We start from the raw sequence: 21,723 nt of genomic DNA, 5'->3' as shown, positions 1-21,723 counted from the left end.
CCTAAGGCCCATTCCATGACACACAAGGTCCACGAATGAAACTGAGCCCACCTATCCTAAGTGGGCCATGGCCCAACACTAGATAAGGACCAAGAGTACCAAGAGCCCAAATCTCGCCCCATCTGCCTAGAGGACGTATGCGCAACGTACACCATCAGTTCGCTTAGTGTACTCGGTCTTAAGGCAGTACGCGCAACGTACATCCCAATACGCTCAACGTACAAGGCAACTAATCATAACCAACCATTAAGAGCTTAATCCATACATCCACTTCTTCAAATTCCAGATATTGTTCATTTTAAAGGTCCTAGGGCATAAAGTTGGCAACTTTATGCCTTTGCATGCTTCATGGGAGTCCAACATCCCATTTTGCCCATTAAGACTCAATTTAAGACCTCAAACCCATGCATGGTGCCATTAGAACCATCAAGATAGATATTTTTTGCTTCTAACATGCCAAAGGAGCCAATATCTAACATTTTTAACCTCTGGAGTTGCTTAAACTCACAAAAGAGGATCCATGGACCAAAAATGAACCCACTACCAAAGCCTAACTCAAACTAGCAAAAGGATTAGCAAGGTATGAACTTTTTACCTCCAAAAGCTCTCCAAGAAGATATGGATGCAAGATGTAGAAGCTCAACCACGTCCAAGGCTTGCATACCAAGCTCCTCTTCTTGCAAACTCACTAAAATGGCCACTACAAACACTTTAAAGCTAAAGGATCACACTCCCTAGCAATATAGGGTTTAAGGGACGATAACAAGCAGTGGAGGCTAATAAGGGTGAGGTCTAAATGCCATAAGTGAGCTTAAATAGTGCTCATGCCCTAAGATTAGGGTTTTTGTCTCTAGAAAAGTACCCCCCGTGTACACCTTAGTACGCTAAACGTACGTGGTTGAAGTCCGCGAACATAACACCCATGTACGCTAAGCATACACATATGTACGCCCAGTGTACGGTGGGGCCTCTCATGCAAAAATAAATTTAACCCAAGGGCTAAAAGTTAACATACCTGAATTTCGAGTGTTTCAAATCTCCCCCACTTGAATTATACTTCGTCCTCGAAGTCTACTATCGCGAATAATTCAGGGTAGTGCTCTATCATCTCGTCCTCAAGTTCCTACGTCCACTCGGAGTCTCTTCGCTGCTGCCATTGCACCTTCACCAGATTCACCACCTTATTACGCATAGACTTAGTCTTCTTATCAAGAATCATGATGGGCTTCTCCACATAATTCAGGCGCTCATCTACCTGAATATCATTTAAAGAGATCACTGCAAAATCATCGGCTACACATTTCCACAGCGGAGATACGTGGAAAGTGTTATGGATCTGACTTAGATCATCTAGAAGATCCAGCCGATAAGCAACCCTGCCCACCTGGGCAGAAATCCTAAATGGACCAATGAAACGGGGGCCCATCGTACCCTCTTTATAATTCTGATGACACCTTTCCAAGGTGACACCTTCAAAAACACCAGGTCTCCCACCTGAAACTCGAGATCTGAACATCGTCGGTCAACATAACTCTTTTGGAGACTCTACGCGACCTGTAGCCTGTCACACACCTACTGAATTAACTCAGTGGTCTTAAGCATTACCTCTATTCTCCCCATGACCCGATCTCCGACCTCTCCCTAACAAACTGGGGTCCTACACCTCCTTCCATACAACATATCAAATAGAGGTTGATCAATACTAGCATGATAACTCTTGTTGTAGGAGATTTATGCCAACGGAAGGTAAGTATCCTAACTTCATCCAAAATCCAACACACAAGCCCTAAGCATATCCTAGAGTGTCTGGATCGTCCGCTTGCTCTGACCGTCGGTATGGGGGTGGTATGTTGTACTGAAATGCAACTGATTGCCTAACTCCTCATGGAACTTCCTCAAAAATCTGGAGGTGAAGTGAACATCACGATCCGAGACCACAGATACCGGCACCCCGTGCCTGACTACCACCTCCCGAACATAAATATCCGCTAACTTTTCTACAGATATGCTCTCGGAAATCGGAATAAAATGTGCACTCTTGGTAAGTCTATCCATAATAACCCATATAAAATCAACACCCTGCACTGTCCTGGGTAACTTGGCGATGAAGTCCATAGTGATATCCTCCTATTTCCACATAGGGATGGGTAACGGCTACACCTTTCCATGAGGTCTCTGATGATTGGCTTTGACCTTCCTACAAGTCAAACACCGCTCATCAAACCAAACAATCTCCCTCTTTATACAGAACCAACAATACCTTAACTTCAAATCTCGATACATCTTCATGGCCCCCGGATGGATAGAAAACTTGGACTTGTACGCCTCTTCCAAAATTGTCTGTTTCACCCCACCAGATGCCGGAACCAGAACTCTACCACACTAGTGTTGGATTAGGTGTCTAAGCCCATAACTATTATTGGTATGTACTTGACCCGAGAGTAGCATGGTCCATTTGGGTTGCTTGGCACTGGAACAATCTGAAGGATGGATAATCGAGAAGAGGTTATTTATAGTTTATTAATATAATATAAGTTCTAATATATTAATATGAAATCCTATTATTTAATTAGTATCGATCAAGAATTAATTTGGAATTAATTTTGTGATCAAAAGAGACTAATTAAATATATGGGGATTGATTATGTAAATCATTCATTCTTATAATGTGGGCTTATGATCCATAGTTCCTTATGTTGGGCTAAACCCATGTGGTGACCCATGGATGATCCATGGAGGTTTAAACCCATGGAGCATGAGGGATATGGAAGGTCATGCACATTATGGTTTGCATGGTGTAACCCTAATTAAGCCACACTATATAAGAACTCCTCTAGCTTATGATATTGGAACTAGTGGTTACACAAGAGGGCAAGCCGATTTTATGAGTGCAAGTAACCTTCTCTCAAGTTCCTCCATTGTTGGTGGTGTTGTGTGATTCCATTTGAGGCGCAACACTTGGGGCACTAAGTTCTTAAAGGTCCAAGGCTTCCAACTACAACAAAAGGTATGTCATCTAACTAGAATTTGTAGTAAAGATACTCCATTGTATGCTAGTTAGGATGATGCTTTGGAATATTGAAAGTTTGCATGTATATTAGAGAAAACATAGATCCAAAGCATCTAGGGTTGCATGTACACCATAGGAGTGTTAGAATGCTCAAAACCCTTCAGTGGTATCAGAGCCTAGGGTTGTTTTCTTATATACTTGATGCTACTTGTTTTCAAAGCTTTAAAAAAATTGTTTTTTGCTGTCTGGACGGTGGACTCGCCGACTCCAGTGGGAAAATTGATGAGTCCACCCTATAATCTGACCAACTCGCTGAGTCAGTTCAAGCACTTGACGAGTTGGTGCTCCAGAATGCAGTTTTTCGATGTTTTTGGGTTTAATTGGACTAGGATCATTACCCTAAGCTGTTTTTGAACTTAAAAACCTGTTTTTGATGTGGTAATTTTCATGCTTATCCAATTTATAAGATAATTGTCAAAGTTTTATGTTTTGTATTAGTTTATATGGTTAGGCTAATTACATGAAAGTTGTTTGATATGAATTGTCTTTTTCTTATGAGTTTAATGTAGATCATTGACAAATTTGTTTGATTTTGGTTAGTTGCAGTAGTTGATCTAAATGTTTTGATGAATTCCATAACTTGTCCTCAAGTTATGGAAAATGAAAAGTTTTTCTTTTAAAGAGATCATTAAACTTATAGGTTACGAACTTGAAGAGTCTTTTTCCATAAATGTTTTTTGAACTCCATAACTTGTCCTCAAGTTATGGATTTTCAAGAGTTTTTTCATTAAAACCTATATTAAACTCATAAGTTATGGATTCCAAAAGTTTTTGAATAGTTCGAAACTTGCCCTCAATTTTTGGAATTTGTAAATGTAAAAGTCTAACTTTTGAAACATTTAATTCCAAACCCTAGAATTTTAAAGTTTAAAATTCTACCCTTATACTATTATAATATTATCGGTTTAATATTTATATATATGTATATGAACAAAGTCAGTCTTACCGTTAGTAGGCCTCATTCACGAAGCCGGTCTATAAGGGGGGCATAAGGTTACTGCCTATAAAATGGCAGTTTAATGGGTGTCCACTCTCACCTACCGCTTCCTTGACTGGTGGAGGGTCGTTAGCCGAACGGGTAGGATAGGACTCTAATTTTCCCTTCATTAAAAGTATAATGATAAATATAAAGTAACTAAACACTTACAAATTCATAAATCTTAGTTACTTTGGAAGATGTGAATATGGTGCTAACCCATGAAATTGCACTTTGCACCTTGTTAAGTCGTTAGTGGAGCGTGTGTGGTTAACCGACACACTAATCTGGACTAACAGTGTGTGGCAAAGGGTAGTTTGATGTTAATCATAGATCAATGGAGCGTGTGTGATTAACCGACACATTGATTAGGTGGTTGTAACATTGGGTGTACCAAGATAATTTGCATGGTTATTCAAACCTTGTTTGTGATCCTCGACATCCCAGTCACAAACTTGAAGGGCACAATCGAGATTTAAACATGCCATTGAATTGTTCAATGAATCTCAAAGGATCTAGGAGTTTCAATTCACTTAAAACCTAAAATTCTTTTTCGTTTTTTCGTGGTGGAAATTGGTAAATCATCATTTACCTACCTTCAAATATTTTGCAGTTTGGATTACGACATCCTTCTTCTAAATTGTAAAATATTGTGTTGGGTCCTAGCCTTAATATTTCATTTGGGTGTTATATTAAGGACTTAAATCAACTAACTTGAATTTCTCCCATTGTAGATGTCTAGTTCAGACAAATGTGGTCTTGCCAAATCCTTTGGAACAAACTTTCCTCTTGAAGATGATGTCCCGCGGTTGGATCGTGGGAGTCATACTTCACTTCCTCCACCTCCTCCAATAATTCTCCCTAACCCACAAGTTCAAAGACTTGAAAAATTCAAGGTCACTCAAGCCCTACTTGCAATGAAACATCAAGATGGAAGGCCTGTACTCACGACTTAGAGATGAAGTCACATATTGACAGGCTGAGAGTATTGGGTGTCGTTGTCTCGAGGAAGTTGGCGGTTGACTGGGTTCTTCAATAACTTCCCGTGTCATATAGTGAGTTCATTAAGGACTACTATGTGATAGACCACGACATGACCCTTATTGATCTTACCTATTTGCTTGTTGCTGCTGAATCAACAATGATTTGGCGCACTGGAAAAGCAAATTTGATTGGAAGATCTACTCCCCAAACTTCCATGGACATTGACAATGGAAACATTGGAAGTCCATAAAAGATTTCTCTTTCCAAGGGAAAGAGAAAGGCTACGTCTGATATTGTCTCGTGTACCATTCCCAAAGAGTCTATATGTTTGTATTACCAAGAGAAGGGGCATTGGTTGCGAAGCTGCCCTGACTACCTGAAAGATCTGAGAAAAGGTAGAATCGAAAAGTTTGACTCTGATTCAGGTAAGTCTATTGTCTAACTCTATTAAGTTCCTAATTGTTGATTCTTATTACATGATGTGACAAGGATGCATTTTGATGTTTTGTAGGATCATGCAAAGGGAAGGAAGCTTAAAGGAAGAGTATGCTGAATTTGATCGCGAAGATGGATTTCAATCGCATGGTTCGAAGATCAAAATTTTGAGCTGCTGCTTAGGAGTTATGATAGATTGCTAGGAAATATGTAATAACATAGTTTTCATTTGTAATTGCATTGTAAGGAAAAGTTTTTTCCGCATTTTATAAATAAACAAAATTTTGTTTTTATTTTTATTTCATCTCCTTGCAATGGAATTTGTGAAAATTGATGTTTGTAAGTTTCTATGTTAGCAATATGAATTTGATTCTTTCGTTTGTGGTAGTGTCGAGTATTTGCTAAATAAGGAAAGACTCTCATCACCCAAGTTTCAATTGGACAGAAACTTAGAATCATGCAAGTTGTATTGTATGATGAATGAGAATTTTCATCTTTGGTAAATTAAGACTAATTCCTTGTTCACATGTATATGTGAGTCAAGTGAAGGACTAGGAGATCGGGTACACTGGGTGTACGCTGGTCACGATCCACCACAAAGATCGATAAGACTATTCGTCATGATTTACTAAAGTTTAGTAAACATGGTTATGCTTACAAGTTTAAGTATAATTCTGAAACATTGGAAAAGGTTCAATGTATGGCAGAACAAATAAGAAGAATCAAATTAGGCAGAAAGATAAAAGTTTCTCTAATCTGAAAAGATGGGAGAGTACTTTAGTATCATGTTTTATGATCATCTTAATGGTTATGGAAAAACAATATCACAATTGATCCTTTAAAGACATCTTAGTGCATTTGTATGGTTAAGAAGAGGAATCGTGAATTGTTAAAATAGTTTAAATCAAGAAGATGAGTCATACTTCGTTCCCAAAACAAGTCTTAGAGTCATACTCCAAGATTGTAACCTTGAGTGACATAATCTTAAGAAATGTTTAAAACACTTATCAAATGTAGAGTAAAAGTTTATACTCTTATACATTTGAAATTGGTAAGTTGTGATGTTTTGGATAAAACAAAGACCAACTAAGGCCAATTGTGTGAAGTGTTTGTCTTGATAAGAATCCGCACTAACTCTTGAATATTTGTTTGTCAAGGAATGGTTCATAACAAGAGAATCTTATATGTCAAGAGGTCAGTAGGAGTCTTAAAGATATTGACAAGTTTTAGGAACTAATCAAGAATAAACCTAATGTTAAACACTAGCACACGACTTGAGGTTTATAACCTATCGTGTTGACATATTCTTATTTCTGTGCCCATTACAGTTAAAGTTGACTATGTATGTGAGTTCTATGAGTTCTTAGTTGTTTCCATAACTACTTGGAAGCAATGGTAGGCCTTTGTGCTGCCAGGTGGCAAGAAATTATGATTGAACAAGTTCAGTCCATATGAGTTTGGGTTTGTCACTAAACTTGTCTTGTGATTATGGTTATGAAAAATTCACATGGATAGGAACACATACACCATAAAATCTAAGTGTCATAAGGTTTCTCTCCAGTTCATGAAAATGATGGTGAGGAAACGCTTTCACTAAGTAGATTTTAAGGAGATAGCAGTTGTGATATTTGCATTCTCAAATTTGATTATGATTACGACATCCCTTTTCATAATTCGAATTGTGAGAAATGGAACATGTATAAACATTTCAGACTTATGGTTGTAAGTTCTAAAATTGTTTAGACACACATGTGAGTTGTATAAGGAAAGGTGTATGATTTTGAGAAGCCTAGATAAAGTCTTATGGAAGCATCTCGTATCAGAAATTTCAACTTTGGTAATGAAAGCACAACTGATTTCTGGATACATGTCAATTATAGAAAACAAAAGTTTCAATTTTCAAAGTCGCAGGGTTTGAAAAGTTGTTTTGCTATAATTAAGGGAGAGAAATTTATACTTCATTTCAAATCTAAAAGCTTAGATTGTGAGATTTTAATCAAATTTAGTCAAATATATATGAATGTTATGTTGGAATGGTTCAACATAAGGAAATTCTATATATGGAAATGTTAATTGCGTTCTTAAATTTTGATTATGATTACGGCATCCCTCTTCATAATTAAAATTATGAGAACATGGCAAATATAAATATTATAGCAAAAGATTGATTAAGTATCATGTCTTTATGTTAGACATTATGAATCGTATCCCATATGATTCGGGTATAGGATCAATTGCATATGCTATAATATTCTCGTGTTCTAATTTTCCGAATGCCTAGCGCATTTAGAGGGAAAAAGGAATAGAACTGGATATGACTGAAGTGGTTAAACAACTATTAAGGATAATCTAAGGTTCGCCAAAGATTGGTCGCTTAAGGACAGTTGGAAGTATAGTAATGGAAGGACCATATTGACATTATTATGAATAGACAAGAGTCTATTAATAATGAGTTTTCGTATGGCAAATATGGAATGTTTCCATATTGGGAGTTGAAGAATAAATGAGTAAGTTAGGAACTTTTATACAAGAAGGATGTTTAAAGGAATGTACTTTGAATTTGAGACTTCATTTCCATGGAATTGTCTTGTAACAATCTCCAAAGGAATATTTTGTAATATCATTGGTCAATTCAATGTAACTTTTGGCACCTAGACATTACAAAAGAATCATTCCATGATAGTTTAGAATCTAACACTTTCTAGAAGTAACAAGAATTTTGAATTCTTACACTTACAATAAGGATTTGGAATTATGAAATGAGCATCATTGAAATGTTTTCAATTGATCTATTTCACAAAGTAAGGACCATAGACAAACATAGTGTGCATGCTTGGTTCATGACATAACTATTGTTTAGACAAACATAGTGTGCATGCTTGGAGCATGACATAACTATTGTTTTAATTCAAGTATTAAGTTGATTATTCGAAACATTATACAATGATTAATGAGTAATCAATGTGGCTCAAACGTTTTGGGGCCATATAGGATTAGTATTATTCTTGTGTTTAACTTTGCATGTTTTGACTTCCCGAATAACTAGGTTATTCAAACCGTCCACAGTCGATCGTACTTTGGAAGTAGGTATTGAGGCAAGACTGTCATGAATGGGTCTGTAGTTTGTCTAGGACAAGGTGGCTGCAGTGTTCATGAGTACTCCTGGAATAAGATTCGAGTATTAGATTCAATCCACGCTTATTTGAATCACTTCATGGATTTTATCACAAGTGATCGTGAGACGATAATATCTTATATTCTTGAAACGGAGACATGTGAGTTGTAGTTGCAAGTCGGTTGCACATTGACATATGTAAACGCACCAGTAACTTGGATGTTAAAAAATATTGTTGTGTGTAATTTGATGAGTAAGTACAAGTGAGCATTTGGGTCGAAGTTTATCCGATCCTTTTACCCCATGTGGATAAAAGCGATATATGTGGGCCCCTCGATGATTTAGTGATGACACCCCTAAGTTCTTGGCCAAGCCTGGACTGATTTGATTTGTTCAATTAGTCAGTCGTCATAAGTCGGAAATCGGGAAACAACAGATGGACCGAGAGAATGATTATAATCCATGTCTCAGTCCATATGATATCTAGAAAGGAGGAATATATGATCCCTTATCTAATGGACACGTCATTGACTAGGTCAGAGTTTGACAGCGGCTTTTAAGAGCTACAATTGCTAGTCGGGTTGGAGTCATGCTTGCAATGATAGTTATTAGACTTATCCAAGTGGGAGACTGTTGGATTAGGTGTCTAAGCCCATAACTATTATTGGTATGTACTTGACCCGAGAGTAGCATGGTCCATTTGGGTTGCATGGCACCGGAACAATCTGAAGGATGTATAATTGAGAAGAGGTTATTTATGGTTTATTAATATATTATAAGTTCTAATATATTAATATGAAATCATATTATTTAATTAGTATTGATCAAGAATTAATTTGGAATTAATTTTGTGATCAAAAGAGACTAATTAAATATATGGGGATTGATTATGTAAATCATTCATTCTTATAATGTGGGCTTATGATCCATAGTTCATTATGTTTGGCTAAACCCATGTGGTGACCCATGGATGATCCATGGTGGTTTAAACCCGTGGAGCATGAGTAATATGTGATGGGTTTTAGGTAAAACAAATAAACTAGAAAACAATTCCTAAGTTCACATGCAACCTACTTTGGATCTATGTTTTAACTATTGAACATATAACTTTGAATTGCAAAACAAGAACCCTAGAGGAGAGAGGCTAATTTCGAAATTAACAAACTAGGGTTTAGGAGTTACATACCTTTCAATTGTTATAGCAAACAATTGATAATCCTCTTGATCTTGATCTTGATCTTCTTGGAAGCTTAGCACCACAAATGTAATGCCTCTAATGGAATCACACCCAAGAACTAGCAAGAAGGAAACTTGGAGGAGAGAGGATGGAGAGTGTATGCAATTTCGGCCTTAGGGTTTCTTCCAAAGAAATCAGTGACCTCAAATGTGAGCCAGGAGGCTCCTTAAATAGCTGAGGGATCTAGGGTTTAGGGAAAACCCTAGTTATCCTTTGCTTAGGGCCTAAGCAAGATCCAAAGGCCTTATTTGGACCCCTTGGACGAAATCTCTAGGGTTTCCCCTAATAATTTCGTCCACCTCCTTCCAAGGAGGTTCTGGAACCTTCCACTCAACTATTAGTTAATTGCAAACTAGTCCCTGCACTTTATAATTAATTCTTTTAACCCCAAAATTAATTCTGATTAATTTCTGGCTAACTATTAATTAAACATAATGATTTCTAATTAATATATTAATCTTTTAACATTTTAATAAATCATTTATATTAATTCATTAATCTTATAAATTAATATCTCTCCTTTCATAATTTCCTTGTCCAGTTGCTAGGTTGAGGGCAACCCAAAAGGACTGTGCTGCTATCAATTCAAGTACATACCAATTATAGTTATGGGCTTAGACACCTAATCCAACACTCTCCCACTTGGATAAGTCTGTAACTATAATTGCTAGTATGCCTTCTAAATTTTACCAGCAAATTGTAGCTTCCAAAAAGCTGCTGCCGAACTCTGACCCAGTCAGTTACGTGTCCTAAGATAAGTGATCATATAATCCTTCGTTCTGCCAGATATCCCTAGACAAAAGACATGGGATGTAATCAATCTCTTTGTCCAGAATCTATGTTTCCCGATTTCTGATTTGTGATGATGTAGGACTTCTAATCGAACACATCAATCCAATCCTGGCTGGGCCCAGCACATAAGTCAACACCAAATCATCGAGGGGCCCACAGATATCGCTTTTCCTATTAGGGCAAAAGGAACGAATAAACGTTGACTCATATGCTTGTATCTTTTACTCATCAAATTATACATGACAATATGTTTTATAACACCAAGTTACTGATGCGTTTTCGTATCACCAATGCATGACCGACTTGTAAATTGCAACTCATATATCTTCGTTTCAAGATTATAAGATATTATCGTCTCAGTATTACTCGTGATGAATTCCATGAAGTGATACTCTGAGCGAGGGTTTATCCAGTACTCAAATCTCAATTTCTGAGTACTCATGAACGTTGCAGCAATTCTATTGCCATGTCTATCCTTAGACAATCTACAATCCAGTTCATGACAGTCTTAATTCACTACTTACTTCCAAAAGTATGAGTGACTGTGGAGTTTGAATAATCTTATTATTCGGGAAGTAAAACATGAAAAAATGAAACACAATAATAAACAATTGACAAAAGGCAGAAACCAAACTTATAAATAATACTTTATTATTTAATCACCAAAAGTCAATTACATTTACTTTGTTACAAGTTTCAGAATAAAACTAATCTAACTACTAAAACTAATATCATCTTTCAGTCCTATGCTCCGAGCATGCTGAATATGCTTAGCCCTACTCAGACCCTTTGTGAGGGGATCTGCTGGGTTATCTTCAGATGACACCCTCTTTACTATAAGATGGCCTTCTTCAACTCTATGTCTGATGAACTGGTACTTTCTGTCGATATGTCTGGTCTTACCATGATCTCTCGGTTCCTTTGTCAAGGCAACCGCTCCTTCATTATCGTAGAACAGTTCCATAGGCTCCTGGATGGTTGGAACAACTCCGAGATCCCCGATGAAGTTCCTCAACCAAGCTGCTTCTTTCGACGCTTCACTTGCTGCTATGTACTCTGATTCACAAGTAGAATCAGCCACCGTATTTTGCTTGGAACTCTTCCAAGTAACGGCTCCTCCATTCAGTAAAAACACCCAGCCTGACTGAGAACGGAAGTTATCTCTATCCGTCTGAAAGCTGGCATCACTGTAACCATCTACTCTCAAAGTATCACTGCCACCAGGCAAAAGGACCCAGTCCTTTGTCCTTCGCAAATACTTGAGTATATTCTTAACTGCTATCCAATGAGCTCTACGTGGGTTTCCCTGATAGCGACTGACCATGCTCAAAGCAAATGCCACATCAGGGCGAGTACATGTCATAGCGTACATGATCGATCCGACAGCGGAAGCATAAGGTACACGACTCATGTCATCTATTTCAACATCTGTACTCGGGCATTGAGTCTTACTCAATTTGGTATTGCTCTGGATAGGTAGCTCTCCCTTCTTGGAATTTTCCATACTAAACCTCTTTAGTACCTTATCCAAGTATGTGCTCTGACTAAGTCCAATTAGTCTCTTCTTTCTATCTCTCAATATTCTAATCCCAAGAATATAGGCAGCTTCTCCAAGGTCTTTCATGGCAAAACACTTTCCAAGCCAAGACTTAACTTCTTTCAAGGTTGGAACGTTGTTACCAATGAGTAATATGTCATCGACATACAACACCAGAAAAGTTACTATACTCCCACTAGCCTTGATATACACACAGAACTCATCTTCACTTCTAGAGAAACCAAACTCTTTGACTTTCTCATGGAAGCAAAGATTCCAATTGCGAGATGCTTGTTTCAATCCATAAATGGATTTCTCAAGCTTGCACACTCTATTGGGGAACTTTGCATCAACAAAACCCTCTGGCTGACTCATGTAAACATCTTCAGCCAACTTCCCATTAAGGAAAGCAGTTTTGACATCCATCTGCCAGATTTCATAATCATGAAAGGCAGCTATGGCGAGCAATATCCTAATAGATTTAATCTTAGCCACTGGCGAGAAGGTCTCATCATAGTCAACCCCTGGGGTTTGAATGAAACCTTTTGCAACCAGTCGAGCCTTGAATGTGTGCACATTTCCATCCATGTCTGTCTTCTTCTTGAAGATCCATTTGCACCCAAATGTCTTACGACCTGGTGCACCATCAACCAAATTCCAAACTTGGTTGTCATAGATGGACTTAATCTCACTGTCCATTGCCTCTTTCCACTTGGAAGCCTCTGGGCCTGCCATTGCTTCCTTATAAGTGACTGGTTCATCTAGGTTTACCAGTGTTCTGTCACTTATGAATGTGTTACCATCTGAAGTAATATGAAAAGCATACAACTCAGGTGGCACACTCACCCTAGTGGATCTTCTAAGAGGTAATGAGTTATCGATTGGTTCAACAGGAACTGTTACCTCTGGTTGAGTGCTAGTGTCATCTAAGGTTCCTTCATTGGCTGACTCTTGAATTTTTTCAAGGTCAATAGTGCTCCCACTGTCCTCTTTGAATATGAGCTCTCTTTCAAGAAAGACTCCTCTTCGTGCTACAAAGACCACGTTCTCACTAGGCCTGTAGAACAAATATCCAAAAGACTGCTTTGGGTAACCAATGAAAACACATTTCTCACTTCTAGCTGCTAGCTTGTCGTGAGTCTCTCGTCTTACGAAAGCTTCACAACCCCAGACTTTAATATGTGCTAACGAGGGAACTTTCCATGTCCACATTTCGTGAGGTGTTTTGGCAACCTTCTTTGTAGGGACAAGATTGAGGATGTGGGCGGCTGTCTCTAAGTCATACCCCCAGAAGTGAATGGGAAGCGAAGCCCGACTCATCATAGAACGAACCATGTCTAACAAGGTTCGATTACGCCTCTCAGCTACACCATTTAACTGTGGTGTCCTAGGAGGAGTCAATTGTGAGACTATCCCACATTCTTTCAGATAGTCGTTAAACTCGATACTAAGATACTCCCCGCCTCTATCGGATCTAAGTATCTTTATCTTTCTGCCCAATTGATTTTCGACTTCATGCTTAAACTCTTTGAACTTTTCAAAAGTTTCTGACTTATGCTTGATCAAGTAGATATATCCATATCTGCTATAATCGTCAGTGAAAGTCACATAGAATCGATTAGCATCTCTTGTAGTTGATCTGAAGGGCCCACACACATCTGTGTGTATGAGATCCAATAGACCTTCACCTCTTTCACAAGACCCTGTGAATGGTGATTTTGTCATCTTTCCCAAAAGACAAGATTCACACATATCATCTGATTTTAGGTCAAATGATTCCAACACTCCATCCTTTTGGAGTTGGGCTATGTGTTTCTTGTTAATGTGTCCAAGACGACAATGCCACAAGCATGCCTTGTCTACACTATTAGACAAGTCAATATTAAGTACACTATTTCCTAAGCTATCAACACAAGTCACTATTTCATACACACCATCACAAGGTAAAGCTTCAAACATAAAAACACCATTCTTATAAACAGAAATTGAACCATTCAAATCATTAAAAGAATATTTGAAACCTTGTCTGAACAATGCACGAAATGAAATAATGTTTCTCGTCATCTCAGACGAATAGCAACAATTTATTAATCTAATCTAACATCATTGCTAAGCAGAAGCTGATAAACTCCGATCTTGGTCACTGGTGAAGACTTTCTGTTTCCCATGATCAAGTTTATCCTTCCTCGCTCTATCTCCTCACTTCCTTTAGTCCCTGCAAATCAGAACAGATATGAAAACCACATCCTGTATCAAGAACCCATGAACGAGAAGATAATGAGTTATTAGCAGAAATAGTGTAAATACCTGCCGAAGATGGCTTCACTTTGCCATCCTTGATATCTTGCAGATATTGTGGGCAAGATCTCTTCCAATGCCCCCTTTTGATTGCAGTAAAAGCAAACGGCCTCTTTTGGATCAGAAACATGGGGAGTAGAACCATTGGGCTTAGCCTTTGGGCCATTACTAGACAACCCAGCTTGAGCCTTGCTCTTCCAGTTTTGCTTGGGAGGACCTTTCCTCTTTTTCCCCTTTCCCTGTCCAATAGCCAACACAGGGGCACTTGTAGGCGTGGAGGGTATACTTTTACCCTTCATTCCTGCCTCAGCTGTCTGCAACAAGTTGTGCAATTGGGCCAAGGTCTGGTCAGTATTGTTCAAATGGTAAGTTAGAATAAACTGACCATAACAATCAGGTAGTGAGTTCAAGACCATGTCAATGGCCAATTCCTCATCAAAGTGAATGTTGAGCTTGACCAAACGCTCTATGTAGCGTTGCATTCTTTGCACATGTGACACAACCGATTCCCCTTCTTTCATCTTGCAAGCCATGAGTGACTTGACTACTTCAAACTTTTCTTGACGAGCTCGCTTATGGTACTTTTCCATAAGGTCCTTATTCATCTCAAAAGGCCAGTAGTCCTCATAGTACCTCTGCAGTTCTGGGGACATGGTTGCCACCATGATGCACGCCACTTTGGTAGCATCATCGTAATGTTTCTTGTAGGCAGCAAGATCTTCAAGAGTAGCTTCAGACTCATCAAGCTCTTTGAGCTCCTTTTCAAGAACATATTCTTTGTTCTCAAAACGAAGAGCCATCTTGATGTTGCACATCCAATCGTTATAGTTTTAGCCATCCATAACGACTTTGGAGCAGATATTGAGCAAAGAGAAGTTCTGGTTGGAGGAGGATGAAGCAGAAGTGTTTCCAGGAGTAGACATCTGAAAAGAAAGAAATTTTTAGTTATATTTCAAGATACCTCAATATAATAACCCAAATATAAAATATCAAGGTTAGGATCCAACTATGAAGATTCACAACTTAGAAATGGGATGCCGAGATCCAAGTGTAAATTTCATAAAGGTAGGTGAATGACGATTCACCAATTCCACCATTAGACGAAACAAACGAAGTGAAATTCCTAATTCTTTTGAGATACATTGAAACTATTCAATGGCATGTTTTAATCTCAGATTATGCTCTTCTATTTGTGACTGGGATGCCGAGGATCACAAACAAGATGTGAATAACCATGCAAATGTGCTTGGTAACCTCATTGTCTTTATCATTAACTATTGATGTGCTGGTAAACCACACACGCTCCATCATAATGACAATTATGAGATACCCATTACTACTCTTTATTAGTGCCCTTTAGTGTGCTGGTTAACCACACACGCTCCACTAACGACCAATAAAGCATAATGTGCAATTTCATGGATTAGCATACTTTTCACATTTTTCCTAAAGTAACTAGAGTTGGGATTTTAAAAATAATGTTCTAGTACTTTCTTTAATGTCATTATACTTTTAATGAGAAGTAGTTGTCCTATCAAATCCGTTCTGCTAACGACCCTCCACTAATCAAGGAAGCGGTGGGTGAGAGTGGACACCCATTCAACTACCATATTATAGGCAGTTTCCTTATACTCCCCTTATAGATTAGCTTCGTGAATGAGACATACTAGCGATTTGACTGACCATATTCTTATACATATATAATATTAAACTTTTAATCATAATACATATATAGGGTGTGTTTTAAAACATTTTAAAACTTCAAGGGTTTATATAAATTTCGAGATTCAAACTATTAAATTTAAATTTAAATAAACCAATTAATTAGATTTAATATTTATCTTTTAATTAACTATTAATCAAATTTTAATTAACTATTAATCAAATTATTAAATCTTGTAAGGATTATCTAATTAAATTAATCAATTAATTTAATCCTAATCCTTATCCCTCTAAATTTCGAAAAATAGGGTAAGGATAATTATCCAATTAATCTAATTAAGTAACAATTATCCAAAACAAGAAACCCTAAAACTTCTAGCAATTTCGAAATTTACAAGGGAGGAGGCTAGGGTTTTCAAAACCCTAACCCTAATTTCGATTAGGGTTCTTTGGAGGCTAGGGTTTTCGAAAAAACCCTTTTATCCAAAACCCTAGAAATCGAAAATTTGGCATTTAGGGTTTAATAGCTATAAACCCTAATTTGCAATTCAACAATTATAGCAATTCAATTTAAAACAAACAATGTCTCTGATACCACTGATGGGTTTTAGGTAAAACAAATAAACTAGAAAACAATTCCTAAGTTCACATGCAACCTACTTTGGATCTATGTTTTAACTATTGAACATATAACTTTGAATTTCAAAACAAGAACCCTAGAGGAGAGAGGCTAATTTCGAAATTAACAAACTAGGGTTTAGGAGTTACATACCTTTCAATTGTTATAGCAAGCAATTGATAATCCTCTTGATCTTGATCTTGATCTTCTTGGAAGCTTAGCACCACAAATGTAATGCCTCTAATGGAATCACACCCAAGAACTAGCAAGAAGGAAACTTGGAGGAGAGAGGATGGAGAGAGTATGCAATTTCGGCCTTAGGGTTTCTTCCAAAGAAATCAGTGACCTCAAATGTGAGCCAGGAGGCTCCTTAAATAGCTGAGGGATCTAGGGTTTAGGGAAAACCCTAGTTATCCTTTGCTTAGGGCCTAAGCAAGATCCAAAGGCCTTATTTGGACCCCTTGGACGAAATCTCTAGGGTTTCCCCTAAGAATTTCGTCCACCTCCTTCCAAGGGGGTTCTGGAACCTTCCACTCAACTATTAGTTAATTGCAAACTAGTCCCTGCACTTTATAATTAATTCTTTTAACCCCAAAATTAATTCTGATTAATTTCTGGCTAACTATTAATTAAACATAATGATTTCTAATTAATCTTTTAACTATTAGCCACAACCGTAACATACCGAGCCTGCTATCCGACATGCCCCACTATGCGACATTCCACACTTGGCACAACGGCCCCGGCCCTACTAGCCTCTGCTAGAAGTATCAGAGGTGTTGGGCTTTTTAGCCTGCTCCACTGCTATCTGAACCTACTCTGACTTCCACTTCATCCGGAGCTCTAACTCGATTTCCCGCTCACACACCTTCTCAATCATGCATTCAGGGTCTTGCACCCTGAAAATCTCACGAACTCCCGGATATCATCCCTCAGCATAGCATGATATTTCGTCTTCCTCATATCCTCATCTGCAGCGTACTGCGAACCTAGCAATTCCCTCACCCTGAACTTGGCGGTAATCTCCACCACAGTCTCCGTTGTCTGGTGAAGGTCCTGGAAACTCCCTCGACACCTGTTGCACCTCAATGGATGGTGCAAACTCCCGATCAAACCTCCACACTAAATTCTCCCATGTCATCATTGCCATGCCTGCCAATCCTACCTCACGGGTAACCTCCTCCCACCAGTCCCGCGCTAGGTTCCTCAACATAAATGACGTGAATCCCACCTTTGTCGCCTTGGGGAAAAAGCTTGTGCGCTGAGCATTATCTATGTCAACAATCCAACGGTGACCAGTGATGGGGTCCTTAGCCCCAAAGAACTCAGGCGCTCTACACGCCTTGAACTCCCAGAATGAGGTAGTTCGAGTCCCAATCTGACCCGCAGCGATCTCGGCTCGAAAGGACCTGAGCTGCTCCTCTATAATCTCCATGATCCTCTCCTTGACGATACCGAAAATCACCGGGGTAGCGTCATAGATGCCGCGAGTAACCTCGACTGCGATAAGCTCGTGCAACCTCTCATCAATCGGCTCTGTACCAGAACCTGAACCCGATCCCAAACCTGAACCTCCTCATGTAGCCATCTCTATCCTCAAACTGAAAATACAACATAGAAAACAATCAATAAGGAAGTTCGAAGGGATTCCTCCTCACCGTACTCCTTAGAGTTCCCAGGTCTGCCCTTGTCTCGGGTACAGGTCATGTGCTTTCAGTAGTACGGGCCCAATACTACCTTCCACACCTACCTGTACCTTCCCCAAGGTCATACCTGATACCCCTAATTCACCCAACCATATTCAAAACATGACCCAAAAAACACAGCACATACGCATATCCTAGACTCTTCTAGGATTTCTCAATCCTCACAGAAGCAGAAACCTCAATCAACACCGCAGGTTGCCTTATGCATGCAAGTTATACATAAATAGAATCACATAGACTGTCAAATGAAGTTTCTAACCTAAGTCCACAACCAAACAAGGAATGGGAAATGAGGCAGAATCCATCATTCTATGGCTATGCAATCCTAAGAATATATAACTTTAAAAGCATACACTTCGCAAATAACAGAGTCAACATTGATTCCAAGAAATATATAGAATCGAATTTCCTAGGCTACAAGGCATCACACAAATTAGGCAATTTTATCACATAATTCCTGAAGGTATCCTTAGCCCTACTCTATCATCCACTTCACATATTAACATACTCGCAACAATTCATAAGCATGGTTTAATTTTTGGGAAACACTTACTTGAGCTCAGCCGATTGCACGCATTTCACTCTCCCTTTTTACTTAAGAAAACCGTTTTCAGAAAAACTTGACTTTTGTTCCTTTTAAAAGGTTACTATTTCCTCAGTTTGAGTTCTGACACACCCGAGGGTGTGCCCAAATCCCTCAAACCAAGGCTCTGGTACCAACTTGTAACCGCCCAAAAAACAAATAAAATTTTTCATTTTTAAAATAGGAATTACAATCATAATTTGTTTCCAAAACCCATTACATCATATCATGTCAAAATATTAGAGTATCAATATCCATAAATGCGGAAAATGTTGGAGAGTGAATGTTGTGCCATCAAGTCAGGCCCTTCCCTTTAGTACCGTAAGTACCTGAAAACACCCAAATAAATTGTAAGAAAAAGCTTAGCGAGTTCCCAGAATATCGCATAACATACATCCATAGAATACCATGCGGCATACATATAGTTACCATTCGCTACCCCCAAGGTCTTTACCTGGAATGCCATGGGGCTACCCCATGGTCTGATATCCAAGTGTCATGGGCTACCCCCATGGTCTTTACTTGGAATGCCATGAGCTACCCTATGGTCTGATATCCAAGTGTCATAGGCTAGCCCCATGCTCTTCATACAAGGCTACGAGCTACCCCCGAGGTCTTTAGACAATTAAATACATAAACAACTTCCAATCCACACGTCGGGTAATGGGCCGGAATTGGTGCCTTCGACCCATTGATATAGTGAGAAGACTCACCTTAGACTGCTGATAAATAATAATTACTCGGCTACAGGTCCGAAATTCTCACACTGAAAATATACAACTTACCCTAATTAGAATTATGATACAAACCTACTGATGGGACCAAAATCCCTAAGTCCAAGCTCTTCAAATAAGGCCCAAATGCCTTTATCCTTTAATGGGCCCAACTACCGTTGGTCCAAAATCAATAACAGGCCATAAGGCCCCAAACGCCCAACCTTGCCACCTAAGGCCCATTCCATGAAACACAAGGCCCACAAAGGAAACTAAGCCCACTTATCCTATGTGGGCCATGACCCAGCACTATTTAAGGCCTAAGAGTCCCAAAAGCCTAAATCTCACCCCATCTGCCCAGAGGACGTACGCGCAACGTACACCATCAGTACGCTTAGCACACTCAGTCTTAAGGAAGTACGTGTAACGTACATCCCAGTACACCCAACGTACAAGGCTGCTAAGCATAACCAACCATTAAGAGCTTAATCCATGCAGCCACTTCGTCAAATTCCAGATCTTGCTCAGTTTAAAGGTCCTAGGGTATAAAGTTGGCAACTTTATGCCTTTGCATGTTTCATAGGTGCCCAACATCCCATTTTTCCCATTAAGACTCACTTTAAGAACTCAAACCCATTGGTGCCATTACAACCATCAAGATAGCATTTTTATGCTTCTAACATGCCAAAGGGACTCAGATCTAACATTTCTAAGCTCTGGAGTTGCTCAAACTCACAAAAGAGGATCCATGGACCAAAAATGAACTCACTACCAAACCCTAACTCAAACTAGAAAAAGGATTAGGAAGGTATGAACTTTTTACCTCCAAAAGCTCTCCAAGAAGATGTGGATGTAGGATCTAGAAGCTCAACCACGTCCTAGGCTTGCACACCAAGGTCCTCTTCTTGAAAACTCACTAAAATGGCCACCAAAGACACTTTAAAGCTCAAGGCTCATGCTCACTATCAATTTAGGGTTTAAGGGACGATAACAAGCTATGGAGGCTAATAAGGGTGAGGTCCAAATGCCATAAGTGAGGTTAAATAGGGCTCATGACCTAAGATTAGGGTTTTTGTCTCTAGCCTCATACGCCCTGTGTACACCTTAGTGCGCCCAACGTACATGGTTGAAGTCCACGACCATAACACCCATGTACACTAAGTGTACACATATGTACGCCTAACATACGAAGGGGCCACTCATGCAAAAATAAATTTAACCCAAGGGCTAAAAGGTAACATACCTAAATTCCGAGTGTTACAAAGGTAGCTTATGTTGAAGGCTTACAACACAATTTAATAAGTGTTTCTCAATTGGTTGTATGTATTTGGTTAAAAGTTTTGTTTGATGAAGAAAGATCAATAACTGAACATAAAGATTCAAAGAATGTTCTTCTTAAGTCCAAAAGAAAATGAGAGATGTGACCTATTGATATGAAGCCCATTGAACGATAGCCATCTGTTTGGTTGCTTGCGAAAGAAACTTTGGACGATAGTTGGTTGTGGCATAGAAGGCTCTCGCATCTCAATTTCAAGGATATTAACAAACTTGTTTTGGGTGATCTTGTGCGAGGACTTCCACGACTCAAATATGACAAGGATTATTTATGTGCCACCTGCGAAATGGGAAAGCAAAGTCGCAAAAGTTATTCATCTATTATGAATACCAAGATTGTTGAGCCACTCGAATTACTTCTCATTGATTTATGTGGGTCATATTTAATTTAGAACATTGGTTGGAATAAGTATACACTTGTTATTGTTGATGATTTTTCTCGAATTACATGGGTTTTCTTTCTTAAACAGAAATCTGAGACCTCACAAAAGATGATTGATTTTGTGAAGAATGTTGAGTTATAGCTACAAAAGCTTATAAGGAATATTCGTAGTGACAACGAAACTGAATTTAAGAATCAAGTTTTTGAGGAATTTTTGAAAAATAAAGGCATTAGTCATAATTTCTCATCTCCTTACACACCACAACAAAATGGTGTCGT

The 21,723-nt window shown here is 38.7% G+C and overlaps 1 protein-coding gene across 1 annotated transcript; it reads right to left on the bottom strand.

Annotated features, from left to right (window-relative positions):
• Window positions 1–1,123: 1,123 nt before the first annotated feature.
• LOC145164575 (uncharacterized) lies at window positions 1,124–1,426 on the bottom strand. The gene has a single exon (XM_079083287.1). The coding sequence runs from the start codon at window positions 1,424–1,426 to the stop codon at window positions 1,124–1,126; it is 303 nt and encodes a 100-aa protein (XP_078939413.1).
• Window positions 1,427–21,723: the final 20,297 nt, after the last annotated feature.

Source organism: Lactuca virosa, chromosome 3 (genome assembly GCF_052849685.1).
Source record: "Lactuca virosa cultivar CGN04683 chromosome 3, Lactuca_virosa_CGN04683_v6, whole genome shotgun sequence".
Taxonomy (NCBI): domain Eukaryota; kingdom Viridiplantae; phylum Streptophyta; class Magnoliopsida; order Asterales; family Asteraceae; genus Lactuca; species Lactuca virosa.
The sequence above is the reverse complement of the archived record's forward strand: the minus strand, read 5'-3'. Positions and strand labels throughout refer to the sequence as shown.

What these genes read in the sequence shown, in the direction of transcription:
- LOC145164575 (XM_079083287.1), bottom strand. Translation starts at nt 1,426, where the DNA reads ATGGGCCCCCGTTTCATTGGTCCATTTAGGATTTCTGCCCAGGTGGGC.